General features: G+C 39.2%; 1 protein-coding gene across 1 annotated transcript; it reads left to right on the top strand.

Annotated features, from left to right (window-relative positions):
• Positions 1–1,606: 1,606 nt before the first annotated feature.
• On the top strand, positions 1,607–17,434 carry LOC125808276 (E3 ubiquitin-protein ligase UPL1-like). Its single transcript, XM_049487999.1, has 15 exons — positions 1,607–1,910; positions 3,289–3,384; positions 3,488–3,694; positions 4,774–12,702; positions 12,788–13,105; positions 13,277–13,478; positions 13,558–13,844; positions 13,942–14,255; positions 14,439–15,576; positions 15,671–15,817; positions 15,906–15,986; positions 16,121–16,346; positions 16,430–16,569; positions 17,025–17,131; positions 17,262–17,434. Exons 1-15 carry the CDS (start codon positions 1,878–1,880, stop codon positions 17,362–17,364), a joined length of 11,328 nt encoding a protein of 3,775 aa, XP_049343956.1. The 5' UTR covers positions 1,607–1,877; the 3' UTR covers positions 17,365–17,434.
• Positions 17,435–19,122: the final 1,688 nt, after the last annotated feature.

The following is a 19,122-nucleotide window of genomic DNA, read 5'->3' as shown; positions in this document are numbered from 1 at the left end:
CTACTAAATAATTTTTCAGTTTTAAGTATATAGGACTCTCTCCAATTAACTAAATGATTATGTATAAAATTTTAAAAATCAAAATATTTATCATCTTAAGAATCAAAATAAAATTAATATGGTGAATGAAAAATAACGTTAAGAGAACTTAATGTAATTAAAGAAAAAATAATATTAAATTAAAATTAATGAATAGATAAGATTTGTTTAATCAAATTATTCTTGATTAGGGTATATTAATAATTATTCTAACATGAATGCACAATTCATTTCTGTAAGAAAGACCCTCCATTCTTTGTGATAATTATATATATATATATATATACTGACAAAGTATCATAGAAGATTGGTTTATTCTTTCATCAAAACACCCTTCAATCTTTTATGATACATCCATGTGTTATATATCATATACTGATAGAATGTTATGGAAGATTGATTCAACCCTTTCAGAAAAAATTACTCTTTAGTCCTTAATGATATCCATATAATACATATCATACAATATCATTGATGATTAATCACAAGATATATCATATACTAAAAAGATGTCATAAAGGATTGGTTCATTTTCTATAAAGAGAATCCATTGATCTATAATACCCATGTGATATATACAATATATTAAAAGAACATCATAAAAAACAAATGTATCCCTTCACAAAAAATACTTTTCAATCCTTTATAATGTCCCCATAATCTATACTATTTGCCAAAAGAGAATCACAAGATCGACTCCTCATATCAAGAATATTTTTTTTATAGTTCTTAATGATACTTATATTTTTTATTTTTTTAAAAAAAAACTCAATTTTTTATAATATCACATAGTATATATCATATATTAACAATGTATCACATAGGACATGTTCAACTTTAGAAAACACTATTCAATATTTGGTTATACTCACCGATTACCACAATATATATTATATGCTAATGGATATTATTGAAAATTGATTGATTCATTCAAAATAATAAAATAAAATCTATATAAAAAAATATATTTTAATCTTAATTCACTTTATGTATACATATTTTAAATTGAGCAAATGAATCTGACCAATAATCTCAACCAACGTAATATCTTAATTATATTTTAGCATGCTACATCAAATTACAATTCAAAAAATTAAAACCATATATATAATAGATTTTGTGATATTTATACTAAATTATTAGTATGTGAAAATAACATAATCATCTCAAATTTCAGTAGAACAATAAGTATTTTGTCTTTAATTATATATTTCGTATTTGATCCTTAAACAGTAAATTATCTTGACGAATTCAAAGCGAAAACTATATAGGAGTAATATACAAAAACCAAAATAATAAAATAATATTTTATATTCTTATAGACTAGCGACATTTCTGATATAGAATATACGTAAATTTCATCTATATAAAGTAAAAAAACAATTTATCAACAAATCCTTATACCCTATAGTTTAATATTTCTCAATTTCTATCCACATTCACAAATACAAAACAGAAAATAAAAATTTCCCTATATATATTTTTTTTTTCCTCAAAATTCTTTGGAATTCCTATATATATAGGAAAGCAAGTGGCAACACTCCACAGCTTTCTATCTTTCTTCAATTTTCTCCTCTATCTCTCCGCGATCCTCAGTTACCAATCGTTTAACCAAAAACCCTTTCTCGAAAACCCTAGAAATCGCTTCGATCTTCATAAAACCTCATTGCCCCAATTTGTGTTATTCAATCGAAAACTTACATATATCAATTTTGATCGTTCCAAACCCTTCATACCTTTGTCGATTTTATTGGATCCATTCTCGTTCAGGAATCGGCCTGTTTCAACCGTTTTTCTTCTGAATTCGGCAATGGTTTTATCAGTTGGTTGATATAAAGATGAAGTTAAAGCGAAGGAGGGCTGTAGAAGTGGTAAGTTTTGATTTTTGATCATATGTTAATTCGACGTGAATTGATTCGAAGCGCGATTGTTCCGTGGTTTTTTTAGGTTTGCGAGTTGAATTTTGTTAGTAATTTGTTTAATATAACTAGACATGTGTGCTTGGAGTTATGGAATTGATTGATTGATATGTTGTAGCTTATGCCATATAGCTGGCCCTAAATGTTTTTGCTATCATTGATTGATATGTTATTAACTTTTCAACTGGTTGTAGTTCAAGAGGTCTTTTTTGTGCTACTGACACCATGGTGACGGGTGTGAAGTATAGGAGGCTGGTTTGTTTGTATGTGTGTCTTATGTTTTTATGTCTGATCATACTAATTTGAGGTAAATTGATTTTTTTTTTGTAAAGTTGAGAGATTTTTTTAGATATAGTGAGCTTAATTTTGTTAATAGTTTGTTTAATATAACTAGATGAGTGTGGTTAGGATTTTTGGATTATATGTTATGTGAAGGTTTATGGAATAGTTGATTGATTGATATGTTATAGCTATACCATATAGCTGGAATGTTTCGGTATCGTGGAGTAGTTGATTGATTGATATGTTACAAGTTTATGGTTTTCTGGAGTTGAAACTGCACTTTTCAACTGGTTGGAGCCCAAGGGGTCTTCTTTTGCTACTGGCACCATGGTGACTGGTGTGAAGTACCTGTGGTGAAATTGGCAGAAGGTTGACTTTTATGCAACTGTTTCTTTCACTGGCAAAGAGAAAAGTTTCGCCCCATTGAGATCAATCTGATTTGTGTTGGTGTAGACTAGTACTCCAGTGAATAAAAGCTAGTCTGGTTTTTGTTAGTGTATCTTCTAGTAAACCAAGAATATCTAAAATGTTTTTTGTTAGGCATTCATTCCTGATACTCGCATGGCGGTTAATAATGTTTTATATGCACATTTAGTAATTTGAACAACATTCCCTTTTTTCTTTTGAAATCACAGCAAGTCTCAAGTTCTGATTTGGTGCGATTGCTTATATGATTTTAGATATCTGCATTTTGAACTTCAAAAATGACACCAAGAATATACTAATCATAGAAATTGCATAGTCAGGGCTGTCGGGCTGATCTGTGGAATTTTGGACTTAACATCCCAAAATCTTCTTTTATTTGTAGTTTCCAAGATATCATTTTAATGATGTTTGCTCATTAATGTACTTCAGCCTAGATTCATTTATCAAAGTTCAGAAGTTTAGTTGAGTAATTTAGGGAAAGATGTTCTCTTGAAGCACTATATTTCATTGTTGATTTTGTGATGCTGTTTTGAAATGTGCGGGCAGTTATGTTTAACATATACTGCTTAAAAGAAATTTAAATGTGCACTGATCAAATTTGTTTTTGCCCTTCCTTTTTCAGCCTCCAAAGATCCGATCATTTATCAGTAGCATCACTGCTACTCCATTAGAGAATATAGAAGAACCCCTGAAAAGTTTTGTTTGGGAGTTCGATAAGGTACCTATACAGATTTTATGTTGACGATATTATACTATTCCCCCTTTTGCACGTCTTCTCCTTTCTTAATTTATTTTCCCTGTTCTTATTCTTGTGTATGCAGGGTGATTTTTATCATTGGGTTGACCTGTTTAATCACTTTGATACTTTTTTTGAGAAATACATCAAGTCTAGGAAGGATTTGCAATTTGATGACCACTTTTTGGAATCTGATCCTCAATTTCCAAGGGAAGCTGTCCTCCAGGTCCTTCGTGTTATAAGGATAATATTGGAGAACTGCACAAATAAGCATTTCTATAGCTCATATGAGGTACTGAAGATGCCTAAAGCGACTCTTTTCATTTTGTTGCTCCTGCTTTTATTCTGGAAAAAGAATATACGTATTGGCATATAATTAACTGTCTGTGTGTCTGCATGTTGCCCTGTTCTTTGTAATTCAAAGTTAGTGTGCTCTACCTTAGCACTATGGTTAAGCATTGGATTGTTCTTCTTGCAAAGCTTGATTACTATTGAATCATTATTTTCTCCTCTAGTGTTTAACGCTCAGCATTATTCTTAGGTCATAAAAGAATTTATAATTTGTAAATAAAATAAATATTTGGTACTCCATTTTCACTATTGAAATGAAACAAGGCGGATTAGTGGAGGATGCTTTTGGAGAATAGTAAATATGGAGTCTCTAGGATCTTTTACAACGATAGCAAATATGTGTTTTTGGTAAAATAAAAAATGGAGTTACATCATGCAATGGTGTAATACAAGGATGTAAGCTATGGAATTTAAAATCATTTACCTTATCATAAAATACTCTGAAGTTTATAGACATTAGCAAGCCAATTAGTTTTTTCTAGTCATCAATTGGTATAAACTAGAGAAGGTAATGTTTCCTGGCTCTATTTCCTTGGAAGTGCATGTCTTGTTGTATTCTGGTTTCTTTTTGGGGACAGATTTGTATCAGATGTATCTTTCCTATCTTTAGATATGTGGAGTTATTTATCAGTGTCTTTTCCTTAGTACGTACCATGTGAGCAGTGGATGCAAAGATAAGGGGTTGTTAAGCTTTTCATCTTATGCTTAGCAAAGTAAAGTGGATTTACATAGGTTAGAAGTGGCACATATTGTGGTGGTATTGTTGATGAACTTATATGCCTAAGGGCGATTATTCAGTTTTAGTTTCTGAACTGATTTTAAGATGTAGGAAGTGCCTATTTTCTCTGAATAAAATAATGTATATTAACATCTTAAAACTCTTTCGGTCTCCATTTTTGCTCTTGATCTGGTAAAACAATGTAGTTCTTGGTGTTTTAATAATATCCCCTACGCACATTACAAAATTTTATATTGTTTTGAATTTGAACTTTTGCTCTTTTTTTTCTCTTGGTGGTGCAGCATCACTTGTCAGCGTTGCTTGCTTCCACCGATGCGGATGTGGTTGAGGCGTGTTTGCAAACTTTGGCTGCCTTTTTGAAGAAAACAATAGGGAAATATGTCATTAGAGATGCTTCTCTTAATTCAAAGCTGTTCGCTCTTGCACAGGGTTGGGGAGGAAAAGAAGAAGGCCTTGGGTTAATTGCGTGTGCTCTGCAGGACAGCTCTGATGCAAGTGCTAATGAGTTAGGCCGCACCTTACATTTTGAATTCTATGCTACTGAATCTTCAGATGAGTCCAATGCTCCCATTGGTTTACAGATCATCCATTTGCCTGACATTGACAACAGAAAAGAGTCAGATCTTGAACTTTTGAACAGTTTAGTCTTGCAGTACAAGGTTCCTCCTAGTTTGAGGTTTCCTCTTTTGACAAGATTGCGGTATGCTAGGGCATTCAGTTCCCCAGCTTCTCGACAGCAGTACACTTGCATACGCCTCTATGCATTTATAGTTCTTGTTCAAGCATGCAGTGATTCAGATGATTTGGTTTCATTCTTCAACAGTGAACCAGAATTCATTAATGAGTTGGTTACCTTATTAAGCTACGAAGATGCGGTTCCTGAGAAGATTAGAATTTTGTGTCTGGTTTCCTTGGTTGCTCTCTGTCAAGATCGGTCACGCCAGCCAAGTGTGTTGACAGCTGTAACATCTGGGGGGCATCGTGGCATTCTTTCCAGCCTTATGCAAAAGGCCATTGATTCCATCGTTAGCAACTCCTCAAAATGGTCTGTTCTTTTTGCTGAGGCTTTGTTATCTCTTGTTACCATTTTGGTCTCATCTTCATCTGGGTGCTCAGCAATGCGAGAAGCAGGGTTCATCCCTACTCTTCTACCGCTACTTAAAGATACGGATCCTCAACACTTGCATTTAGTTAGCATGGCTGTTCATGTTCTAGAGGCATTCATGGATTATAGTAATCCAGCTGCTGCACTATTCAGAGATTTGGGAGGTTTGGATGACACCATAGCACGCCTTAATGTGGAAGTTTCTCGTGTTGAAAATGGTGTAAAGCTGGCAACTGCTAGTAGTGATCTCGAAAGTTCTGACGTTAATAGTTCACAGATTGTTACTGGTACTTCTTCCGAGCCAGACAGCATGCAGGCACTTTGTTCTGATGTGTTGGTTGCTTATCATCGGCGATTACTGATGAAAGCTTTACTACGTGCCATATCTTTGGGAACCTATGCTCCTGGAACCACTGCTCGTATTTATGGTTCAGAGGAGAGTTTGTTGCCTCAATGCTTGAGCATAATCTTCAGAAGAGCTAAGGATTTTGGTGGAGGCGTGTTTCATCTTGCTGCAACTGTGATGAGTGATCTTATTCACAAAGATCCCACCTGCTTCCCTGTATTGGAAGCAGCTGGTCTTCCTTCTGCCTTCATTGATGCCATTATGGATGGGGTTGTTTGCTCTGCAGAAGCTATCACCTGCATACCTCAGTGTTTAGATGCATTGTGCTTGAATAACAATGGTCTTCAGGCTGTGAAAGATCGCAATGCTTTGAGGTGTTTTGTAAAAATATTCACTTCAAAAACATATGTCAGAGCCCTTAGTGGAGATACTACTGGATCTTTGTCTAGTGGCCTGGATGAACTAATGCGGCATACCTCTTCGTTGCGTGGACCTGGAGTGGAAACTATGATTGAGATCTTGAAGGAGATTGCAAAACTTGGATCTGTTCTAGAAGCTATTACACCCTCATCTGACAGTCCTAGTTCTTCTAACCCTGTTCCGATGGAAACAGAAGGTGAGGATAGGGGTGTGGTTTTGCCGGAGCAAGACTCACAAAAGGCTAAAAGTTTGGAGCATGTTGAACCATCTTCTGATTCTTTGGTACCAAACATAGAGTCTTTTCTTCCTGAATGTATAAGCAATGCTGCTCGTCTGCTTGAAACAATTCTTCAGAATTCTGATATATGCTGTATTTTCGTTGAGAAGAAAGGAATTGAAGCTGTTCTGCAGCTGTTCACTTTGCCTGCCTTGCCACTTTCTGTTTCTATGGGTCAGACCTTATCTGTTGCATTTAAGAATTTCTCTCCACAACATTCTGCTTCTCTTGCTCGTGCAGTTTGTTCGTTTTTAAGAGAACATTTGAAGTTAACAAATGAACTTATAGTTCAAATTCAAGGATCTCAGCTTGTTAAGGTGGACTCTGCTAAGAGGATAACTGTGTTGAAGAACCTTTCAAGTCTTGAAGGTATTTTATCTCTCTCCAATTCTTTGTTGAAGGGAAGTACTACTGTGGTTTCTGAGTTAGGAACTGCAGATGCTGATGTCTTAAAGGATCTTGGGAGAGCATATAAGGAAGTACTTTGGCAAATTTCCTTGTGTTGTGATTCTAAGGTGGATGAGAAACAGAACGTGGAAGTAGAGCCTCAAAATGTAGAAGCAGGTTCTTCCAATATAGGAGGTAGAGACAGTGATGACGAGACTAATATTCCTTCAGTTAGATACATGAATCCTGTTTCTATCAGGAATAGTTCTCACACTCAATGGGGGGTAGAACGTGAGTTTCTTTCTGTAATTCGTTCTAGTGACGGTTTTAATCGTCGTAGTAGACATGGGTTAGCACGAATTCGTGGTGGAAGGACCAGTAGGCATTTGGAAAGTTTACAAGCTGATTCTGAAGTTGCTCCCAGTGTTGTGGAGAGTACAATCCAGGAGGTGAAGAAAAAACCTCCCAGTGTTCTGGTTTTAGATAATCTGAACAAGCTCGCTTCTAGCATGCGTTCTTTCTTTATGGCTCTTGTTAAAGGATTTACATCTCCAAATCGTCGGAGAACTGAAACAGGATCTCTAAGTTCAGCTTCAAAGAGCATAGGAACTGCCTTAGCCAAAGTTTTCCTCGAGGCTCTTGGTTTCTCAGGATATTCAGATGCCACTGCGCTTGATATACCACCTTCTGTCAAGTGTCGATATCTTGGTAAGGTTGTGGATGATATGCTGACCCTAACATTTGATGCCAGGCGTCGTACCTGTTATGCGTCCATGATTAACAATTTCTATGCCCAAGGAACCTTTAAGGAGCTTCTAACAACATTTGAAGCAACCAGTCAGTTGTTGTGGACACTTCCGTATTCTGTACGGACATCTGGAATGGTTCCTGAAAACAGTGGTGAGGAAAACAAATTATCTCACAGTTCGTGGCTTCTTGGTACTCTGCAGAGTTATTGCCGTTTGCTTGAATATTTTGTCAATTCGGCTTTGCTCTTGTCTCCAACTTCAACATCCCAAGCGCAGCTCCTTGTTCAGCCAGTTGCTGTCGGTTTGTCTATTGGGTTGTTTCCTGTTCCAAGAGACCCAGAAGTGTTTGTCCGTATGCTGCAGTCTCAGGTTCTAGATGTTACACTTCCTATTTGGAACCATCAGATGTTCCCCAGTTGTAATCCAGGGTTTATTAATTCTATTATTATGCTTATAACTTACATCTACTGTGGTGTTGGGGATGTGAAACGAAATCGTAGTGGGTCATCAAGTTCTGCAAACCCACGTGCAATGGCTCCTCCACCTGATGAGACTACTATTTCTACCATTGTTGAGATGGGCTTTTCAAGAGGAAGAGCTGAGGAGGCATTAAGACGAGTTGAAACGAACAGTGTGGAGATGGCTATGGAGTGGTTGTTTAGTCATACTGAAGATCCTGCTCAAGAAGATGATGAGTTGGCTCGTGCACTTGCCTTGTCACTTGGGAATTCATCAGAGACTTCCAAAGCCGACAGTATTGATAAAACGGTGGAGGTTCTATCTGAAGAACAACAAACTAAGCCACCACCTGTTGAAGATGTCCTTGCTGCAACAATTAAGTTGTTTCAGAGTGCTGACTCAATGGCTTTCCCGTTAATGGATTTACTTGTGACTCTTTGCAATCGGAACAAAGGAGAAGATCGTGCAAAAGTGACTTCATATATGATTTACCAGTTGAAAGATTGCCAGCTGGAATTTTCCAGGGACACTGGTGCCTTGTGTATGATAACACATACTTTAGCATTGCTTCTTTCTGAAGATGAAAATATACGGGAAATTGCAGCAAAGAATGATATTGTCTCTGTAGTACTTGAGATATTGATGAAGTTCAAGGCTAGAGCTGAAAATGAGATTATGGTTCCTAGATGCATCAGTGCACTGCTGCTAATCTTATTTAATCTGTCGCAAACTAGGCCTAAGATCTCCGGTGATGACACTGAAAGAGTCATAGCTGCATCTTTACCAGAATCTTTAGAAGAGCATCTCCCATCCCAAGTTCCTGAAGCAGTTATTGAGAAGAAGTCAACACTAGTCTCCGAGGATGATGAATCATCCATTGGTTTTGAGAAAATATTTGGGGAACCTACTGGTTATTTGAGTATAGAGGAGAGTGGTAAGGTGCTTGATTTTGCTTGTGACTTGGTTAAACAACATGCGCCAGCCATGGTTATGCAGGCTGCTCTTCAGCTGTGTGCACGCTTGACAAAAACACATGCTCTTGCCATTCAGTTTCTTGAAAATGGAGGAATGACTTCTCTTTTTGATCTCCCAAGATCTTGTTACTTCCCTGGATATGATACCATGGCATCTGCCATTGTTAGGCATCTTCTTGAAGATCCTCAGACCCTGCAAACAGCCATGGAGATGGAGATACGTCAGACCCTTGGTGGAAGTCGTCATGCTGGTCGTACTTCTGTTAAAACATTTTTAACATCTATGGCACCTGTGATATGTCGAGACCCTGGAGTCTTCGTGAAAGCTGCAGGTGCGGTTTGCCAGCTGGAATCATCTGGAGGGAGATCTATCATTGTCTTATCAAAAGAGAAAGACAAGGAGAGAGAGAAAGAGAAAGGCAAAACTTCTGTAGAGTTTGGAGCTTCTAATGAGTGTGTGCGAATTTCTGATAATAAAGCCCATGATGGATCAGGAAAGTGTTCTAAAAGTCACAAAAAGATCCCTGCGAATATTTCTCAGGTAATTGATCATCTTCTTGAAATAGTAGCAGCATTTCCTACACAGGGATTGGTTGAAGATTGTGTGGGAAACGCCTGTGCTATGGAGGTTGATGAGCCCATAGTCAGAGTAAAGGGGAAATCAAAGGTTGATGAGGTGCGGGAGGTTCAGTCTGACAGTGTATCAGAGAAATCAGCAGGGCTTGCTAAAGTTACTTTTGTACTCAAATTGTTGAGTGACATTCTTATGATGTATGTACATGCTCTTGGGGTTATCCTGAGAAGGGATCTGGAGATGTGTCAATTACGGGGACCCCATCAGCTAGAGAATCCTGGTCATGGCGGTATTATTCATCATGTGTTGCAACGGCTTCTTCCCCTTTCAATTGATAAATCTGCAGGACCTGATGAATGGAGAGACAAGCTGTCTGAAAAAGCTTCATGGTTTCTCGTAGTTTTGTCTGGCAGATCTAGTGAAGGTCGTAGGAGGGTTATTAATGAACTTGTGAAAGCCTTGTCTTTATTTGTGAAGTCTGAAAGCAACTCTGCCCGTAGCAGTTTATTGCCAGATAAAAAGGTCCTTGCTTTTGTTGATCTGGCATACTCCATTTTGTCCAAGAACTCATCCTCAGGCGACCTACCTGGTTCTGGTTGTTCTCCCGAAATAGCCAAAAGCATGATAGATGGAGGATTGGTCCAGTCCTTATCTGGTGTCCTTCAAGCAATTGATTTGGATCACCCTGATGCTCCAAAGGTTGTGAATCTAATTCTTAAAACATTGGAAAGCCTAACAAGGGCTGCCAATGCTAGTGAGCAACTTTATAAAACTGATTCTGTGAACAAGAAAAAGACAACTGCCGTTAATGGTAGATCGGATAATCAGGTGAATACAACATCAGCCTTTCAACATATAGAGGCCAGTGGAAATGGAAGTGGCCAGCCGGAGGTTCCTAATTCAAATGCAGGGCAACTGCTGCCTAGTGCTTCTGAGAATCACAGCAATGAGAATGTGACTACAGACCCGTCCATGGTGCAAGAATTGCGAACTGAGCAAGAAGCAAATGCAGGCGATCCTCCTCTTGAGCTTGGGTTGGATTACATGCGTGATGGGATGGAAGACAATGGTGTTTTGAACGACACAGAGCAAATTGGCATGGGTTTCCACGTTGAGAATAGGGCACATCATGAACTGGGTGAAGAAGATGATGATATGGGAGATGACGGTGAGGATGACGAGGATGATGATGAGGGTGAGGATGAGGATGAAGATATAGCTGAAGATGGCACTGGCTTGATGTCTCTGGCTGATACAGATGGGGAAGAGCATGATGATACTGGCCTGGGAGGTGAATACAATGATGACATGGTTGATGAAGAGGATGATGAGTTTCATGAAAATCGAGTTATTGAGGTTAGGTGGAGGGAAGCCCTGGACGGCCTTGACCATTTACAAGTTTTAGGGCAATCTGGAACAAGTGGTGGCCTTATTAATGTTGGAGGTGAGACAATTGAAGGGTGGAACGTTGATGACCTCTTTGGTCTTCGCAGGACCTTTGGCTTTGAGCGCCGGCGCCAAACAACTAGGAATTTGGAACAATCTGTTACTGAAGTTACTGGTCTGCAACATCCTCTCCTCTTGAGGCCATCACAGCCTGGTGACTCTGCTCCTGTCTGGTCATCTCTTGGGAACTCATCCAGAGACTCAGAAACCTTATCTGCTGGTAGGCTGGATGTAGCTCGGTTCTACACTTTTGATTCTCCAGTACTCCCATTTGATAGGGCGCCGTCTAGCATTTTCAGTGACAGACTCAGTGGTGCAGCACCCCCACCTTTGGCTGACTTTTCTGTTGGTTTGGAGTCTCTACACGTTCCAGGCCGGAGGCCTGGTGATGGTAGGTGGACTGATGATGGCCAACCCCAAGCAGGTGGTCAGTCTGCTGCTATTGCCCAGATGGTTGAGGAGCAGTTCATTTGTCAAATAAGCAGAATTGCTCCAGCTACTAATCCTCCTGTTGGATTGCTGGAGAGAGAGCAGGACATACCTGTAATTGGTGAGAATCAACAGCAGACGGAGGGTGATAGCACTGCTGGTCAACAAAATGATGATCGCCATAACAATAGTGGGCAAGAATCTAGTCAACCAGTTGAAGTTCAGTCTTGTGAAAGGGAAGAATACAATCTGGAGGTTGTTGCTGATCAGGTAGGTGAAATCCCAGAAGCTGTTGATCCTATGGAAAATGTACTATTGGACAGGTCAAATGATGGTCACGGAAGCATGGTGATTGGAGAAGGAAATGCAAATCCAAGTGATAACATAGAGGGAACTGCAGGTTATTCTGTGTCATCTATACACGGTGAAGGCATTACGATGCATGATAGGACTGCTAATGGGGATGTACACATATGCAATGCGACCTCGTCTGATGTACACAATGACACAACCACTGTAACAGACAGTCGTGCAACTGATGAGCCACCGTTAATATCTGGGGAAGCAATGCTGGATTCCAGTGCTCATCGTGTTTCTGTAGTTCAGGAGGATACAGATATACACATGTACGGTACAGAAACAGAAAGGGAGAGTGACCCACCATTGCCTATTCTGCCAGAGGATCCATCAGTGACTCAGAACCTTCAGGAAGTTCAAGATGCTAGTCAAACTGATGAAACTAGTTTGAATAATGAAGCTTCTACTGCAAATGCTATTGATCCAACCTTTCTAGAGGCACTTCCTGAAGAACTTCGGGCAGAGGTTCTTGCATCGCAGCAGGCTCAGGCTCAACCTCCAACTTATACAGCACCGACAGCTGAAGATATTGATCCAGAGTTTTTAGCAGCTCTCCCTCCGGATATTCAAGCAGAAGTTCTTGCCCAACAACGTGCTCAAAGAGTCGTACAGCAGGCTGAAGGTCAGCCTGTGGAAATGGATAATGCCTCAATCATAGCCACATTTCCAGCTGATCTGCGTGAAGAGGTCTGTACCTAGAGTGTTTTCGGCCCATTCCTCTGAATGTTATAACGTTTTGTTTATGCTTTTTTTTTTTTGTGGTGTTTGTCAGGTTCTGTTAACATCATCAGAAGCTGTTTTGTCAGCATTGCCATCTACGTTACTCGCTGAAGCGCAAATGCTTCGGGACAGAGCTATGAGTCATTACCAAGCACGCAGCTTGTTTGGAGGCAGCCACAGGCTTCATGGTCGTAGAAATGGTCTGGGATTTGACAGACAGACAGTTATGGACAGGGGTGTGGGTGTTACAATTGCCCGGAGGGCTTCATCCTCTTTTTCAGAGAGTTTGAAGTTGAAGGAACTTGAAGGCGAGCCACTTTTAGATGCTCATGGCTTGAAAGCATTGATCCGCCTCTTGCGATTAGCACAGGTAAATTGCTTCGTATCAACCGATCAAGCACCTTTGAAATGAAAATGCTTCTGTCATCAAACAACTGGCTTGCTTCTGTAGAGTTGTAATTGACGTTGTAATATTTTGGTTTTTATATTTTACAATGTGTGCTCAACAACTTAAACTGAGACATTCAATATTTGTTTTCAGCCTCTTGGGAAAGGTCTGTTGCAAAGACTCTTGTTGAATTTGTCTGCTCATAGCAGTACAAGAGCAGTTCTAGTCCACCTTCTTCTTGAAGCTATTAAGCCCGAGACTGGAGGGGCTGTTGGTGGTTTAACAACCATTAACTCACAGAGACTTTATGGCTGTCAGTCGAATATTGTTTATGGACGATCACAACTATTTGATGGTATCTGTCTCTTCTTAAGTGACGTTGTAGGTCTCTGTTTACAAATGGTCTGTTGCTAACCATTTAAGTCATTTCCCAGGTCTTCCTCCACTGGTATTGCGGCGGATACTGGAGATCTTAACTTACCTCGCTACCAACCACTCTGCTGTTGCCAGTCTTCTTTTCTACTTTGATCTCTCGCTTATTCCAGAGTGGTCAGATGTGAAGTGTTTGGAAAACAAGAGGGACAAAGGCAAGGAGAAAATTGTTGGAGGAGATTCCTCCAATCCTTTTAGAAGTTCTAACAAGAGGGATATTCCATTGGTTTTGTTTCTGAAGCTCTTGAACCAGCCACTTTTTTTGCGCAGCATAGCACATCTTGAACAGGTAGGTTATGGTCAAATGCTTTGATGCTACTGAAATATTTAGGTCTGGCGATAGTTAATTCAGATACATTTGTTGTTTCCTTGAATGTACTGTGTAGGTCATGGGACTCCTTCAAGTAGTTGTCTATACTGCAGCATCCAAGATGGAGTGTCAGTCTCATTCTGAAGAAACAGTAGACCGTTCTCATAATGAAACAGTTGACGGTTCTAATAATCCTGATGGCAATGAAACTATGAGTGATATACAGAAAGATCCTGCGTTGCCAGACATAAAGTCCCCTCAAGATGATAGCGGCACTGGTTCTGCCAACCCTGCATCTGATGCCAATGGAGGCACAAACATTCATGACATCTTCTTGCAGCTGCCACATTCTGATTTGCACAATCTTTGCTGTCTTCTTGGTCATGAAGGGTATTTTTCTATTTAAATTTCTGTACCTTGATTTGCCTAAATGTTTTTTGTTTCTATCTGTTCGTGATTTGAAATCTTTCATTTTCCGTTCCTTGATTTCCCATTTTGGTTTATCTTTCCTCTTCACTTCTGAAAGATAATTGTTGTGTTGCAACTATCTGACCTCTAGTGTATATCGTTTAGGCTCTCAGATAAAGTTTACATGCTTGCGGGTGAGGTGTTGAAGAAGCTAGCCTCAGTTGCTGCTCCCCATCGGAAGTTCTTCATTTCTGAACTTTCAGAGTTGACTCAAAGGCTGAGCAAGTCAGCTGTGGAAGAGCTTATCACACTTAAGAATACACACATGCTGGGATTGAGTGCTGGATCTATGGCTGGAGCTGCAGTCCTTCGTGTACTACAAACTCTTAGTTCACTAAGTACAGCTTCTGCTGATGGCAATACAGACACATCTATGGAGGAAGAACATGATGAGCATAACATCATGTGGAAGTTAAATGTTGCGCTAGAACCTTTGTGGGAAGGCTTGAGTGAATGCATAGGCACCATGGAGTTGGAGCTCACCCAGAGCACTTCTTCTTCAGTTATGTCAAGTACCAACACTGGGGAGCATATACATGAAGCCGGTTCTTCATCTGTATCTTCTCCATTGCCCCCTGGAACTCAGCGTCTGTTACCTTTTATTGAGGCTTTCTTTGTTCTGTGTGAGAAGCTTCAGGCAAACATCTCAATTATGCAGCAAGATCATATCAATGCAACTGCAAGAGAAGTGAAAGAATTAGCCGGTACTTCAATCAAGTTGTCCTCCAAGTCTGTTGGGGATTCACATAAAAGAGTAGATGGTGCTGTAACATTTGTAAGATTTGCGGAAAAGCATAGGCGCTTGCTTAACGCTTTTGTCAGGCAGAACCCCGGCTTACTGGAGAAATCACTTTGTGTGATGCTGAAAGCCCCACGACTCATTGATTTTGACAATAAAAGAGCTTATTTTCGCTCCAGAATAAGGCAGCAGCATGAACAGCACCTCTCAGGTCCTCTGCGAATTAGTGTTCGGCGGGCTTATGTGTTGGAGGATTCTTATAATCAGTTGCGTATGCGACCCAATCAAGACCTGAAAGGACGGTTAAATGTGCATTTTCAAGGTGAAGAGGGTATTGATGCTGGTGGTTTGACAAGAGAGTGGTATCAATTGCTATCAAGGGTCATATTTGACAAAGGAGCCTTGCTGTTTACGACTGTTGGGAATAATGCAACTTTCCAACCTAACCCAAACTCTGTTTATCAAACTGAACATCTCTCATACTTCAAATTTGTAGGCCGTGTGGTAGGACTTCTGGAACTAATTTTAATATCCAAGCCATAATTTTATCCTCGTTTCACATCTTAATCTCAAGCCTTTGATGTGATACTCTTTATAGGTTGCCAAAGCACTATTTGACGGGCAGTTGCTGGATGTTCATTTTACCCGGTCATTCTACAAACATATCCTTGGTGTGAAGGTCACATATCATGATATAGAGGCTGTCGATCCTGATTACTATAAGAACTTGAAGTGGATGCTGGAGGTGAGATTTTATTAAGATGCAGTAATTTGTAACTGATCTACTATTTCATCTATGGAACTTCTGATGGTTTCTTGGTTTCCTATACCAGAATGATGTGAGTGATATACCAGATTTGACTTTTAGCATGGATGCAGATGAGGAAAAACTCATTCTTTATGAGAAAACAGAGGTCAGTATACGTAACGTTTTGAACCCCCCACCCCAAAAAAAAATTGAAAAAAGCTAAATGAGCAACATCAAGTCATATATTGCTCTGTTCAGGTGATACCTAAAGTAACTTTTTTTTAATCTTGCATGATCAAGGTTACTGATTATGAGCTTAAACCTGGAGGAAGAAATATAAGGGTCGCAGAAGAGACAAAGCACGAATATGTTGATCTCGTTGCTGACCATATTCTGACAAATGCTATTCGCCCTCAAATAAATGCATTCCTTGAAGGTTTCAGTGAATTGGTACCACGTGAACTTATCTCCATTTTCAATGATAAAGAGCTTGAACTTTTGATAAGTGGTCTACCAGAAATTGACAGTAAGTGGACATGCTTCTCCACCATTGCTGTGTATACACCATGTTGTTTCCTATGAAGCTTCTAATAATGATTCTATATGCAGTGGAAGATCTGAAGGCCAACACTGAATATACTGGATATACCACAGCATCTACTGCTGTTCAGTGGTTTTGGGAGGTCGTTAAAGGTTTTAGCAAGGAAGACATGGCAAGATTTCTTCAATTTGTGACTGGCACATCCAAGGTTAGTAGATATCATTGTACCCACAGTTTTTTTTTGTCACATATAGAATCTGCTAAATGGCGATATGATTTGTTTCTATTGATGTGGAACCAAACTTACAAGAACCCCTTTCTCCCTCCTTCCCCACCTTAGTAAAGAACAATTTTGTACCAAAGTCGGTTTTCCTTGAGAAAAGATCCTCTTCTCTTCGCAAACCAAATATCCAGGTGCTCAAAATTCTGCTATGTGTTTTGCTGAATTCTGGTAATTTGTGATTGCAGATTGATGTTTGTTTCCCCAGTATATCTACTGTTCAATCATTTAAAAAAAGACCTTACTTTCCCTTTGTTTGGTGGTTCAGGATTCTGTATGCCCTTTGGTTGTTTTACATAGTATGTGCATGCACATTCCCCTGTAAATGTCTCTGCCCTGTGGATTTCTTCGTTGTGATTAATTGTGGGTGCTGTTGGCCTTAGGTTCCTTTGGAGGGTTTCAAGGCATTGCAAGGGATTTCTGGCCCTCAGAGATTTCAGATTCACAAAGCTTATGGAGCTCCTGAGAGGCTTCCATCTGCACATACCTGGTTGGTGCTTGTATATCAGACTTATTGTATGCTTATCAGTAGTTTGCTCATAATTAAGTAGATGCCATCTGGGTGATAGTATGTAGCAAAGCTTTAGTGACCCTTACTGTCATTTGTCTTTTCCTTCCAGCTTCAACCAACTCGACCTTCCGGAGTATACTTCCAAAGAACAACTTCAAGAACGTTTGCTTTTGGCTATCCATGAGGCTAGTGAAGGATTTGGTTTTGGTTGAGACAAGCTTCCCTTGTGCAGCTTTCCTGAAAATTGCATATATTTGATCACCCTGTGGTTGCCATGTAAATGTAAGTATGTCCTCTATTCATTTTTCTTCTCTTGTTTGGCTGTAGTTGGTAACTGAAACCACTCACTTGTTCACTGCTTTGTCAAGTGATGAGAATTCTGTTCTTTGATCTGTCGAATTTGTTTCCTTCACCTTCTTTGGATGAGGTTGTTGGAGTACCATTAGTTCTATCTATTTGTTGAGTGCTTAAAGCTTGCTCTACTTGATGGCATATGATTTGCACTTCTGTGGGGTGTCTGCAGATTCCTGTGGGTGTCCTATGATAAGCATGCCTTCTAATACATGATTGACGGAAATATATGTGACTTTGGCTTCTACATGTGCTCAAATATTTGCATGTTCACATCTGAAACTTCGGTGCTAGTGTGCCTTGACCATCTGTTTTCTCATTGTCTAATTTCCCTCATTGGGTTGTGTTCTAGTTGCTCTCCTGTCCTGTACTGCCCCACTCAAGTAGTAATAACATATAATTACTGAACCATTGTCGTGCATGCCTAATTTACATGAATTGGGCAATTCTAGTTATCAAGTTTAAGACTTATAATAGGTTTTCTGCTTGGTTGATTTACTGGTCAATTAACTCGAATTCAGCAAAGAAAAATGCTGATGACCTTCACTTTGTCTCATGCAGACTGGCTGATCGACATCAACTGCACAACATAGATTTGGAGAGGTATTGCTTACAAATTTGAGTCCATGCACAGCCTGCCTCAAGGATGTCTAGGTAGTTGGCCACACCACTCTGGTCATGTACATGGCAGTTTAGTATCTTGAGGGTAGTGAGTTATGCATTACAAGTGGTGATCTTCTTGCACAGTGGCGAGGAGCTCTGTTATTTTGTTGTTCCTTCCATTGCAACAGATTCAGAAGACGCTCCTACAGCCTTAATATCATCCCCGTGTAGATAAGTCGTTCTCTTTTTGTCGGGGGGTTTAGTGTAGGAGGTCTACATTTATTTTGGGAAATGGGTAGGTGCTAATTCTTTCATACTTTAGAACTTAATTAGTTACCTATGGTTACCGATTGGCATCAGATCAACTCTTACATCAGCTTATAAATGCTATGCTTGATCTGGTATTTCTTTTGGAAATGGCGAACATGGTCGCCCTTTTAAGTATTTTATCCTGGCATTGTCTATCTCTCTATTTGATTAGATTTCCTCACTGCTACTGTCTATCATGAAATTTGTGAGACCTTCAACTTGTACCTTTCCATAAGCCTAAACTAATCATGTCAACCGACTTGTTTTTGCTAGACCTTCAGCTTGTGTTTCGCATTTTACGAGTCAGTATATAAAGCAAATATAGTAGCAAAGATGGCATGTTGAAAAAAAAATGAAGAACAGAACATTAGCAACAACTAATAAATGAAATTAGGTAATACTAAAACCGAAAAATAAGATAGTAGGTGTTTAGGAGAATACTGATGAGGGAGTCACCCAACACTTGACTACCTACTATTTTTCTACTTCGGCTCCATCTTGTCCACAACGAAGGTCATTTTCACCTTATTTCACCTTATTTCGGATAGGTTTGTTTTTGATTTTATTGCTTAGTTTGTCCACAACGAAGGTCATTTTCATCTTATTTCGGATAGTTTAGTTTTTGATTTTATTGCTTAGTATGTACCATACATCCATTCAACATCCTCTCCTATACTAATCATGTCATCTACTCTAATCTACCATTA

The sequence above is a fragment of the Solanum verrucosum genome, unplaced genomic scaffold (assembly GCF_900185275.1).
Source record: "Solanum verrucosum unplaced genomic scaffold, falcon-dt-bn FXZP01000277.1, whole genome shotgun sequence".
Lineage (NCBI taxonomy): Eukaryota > Viridiplantae > Streptophyta > Magnoliopsida > Solanales > Solanaceae > Solanum > Solanum verrucosum.
This window is presented reverse-complemented; position numbering and strand designations above follow the sequence as displayed.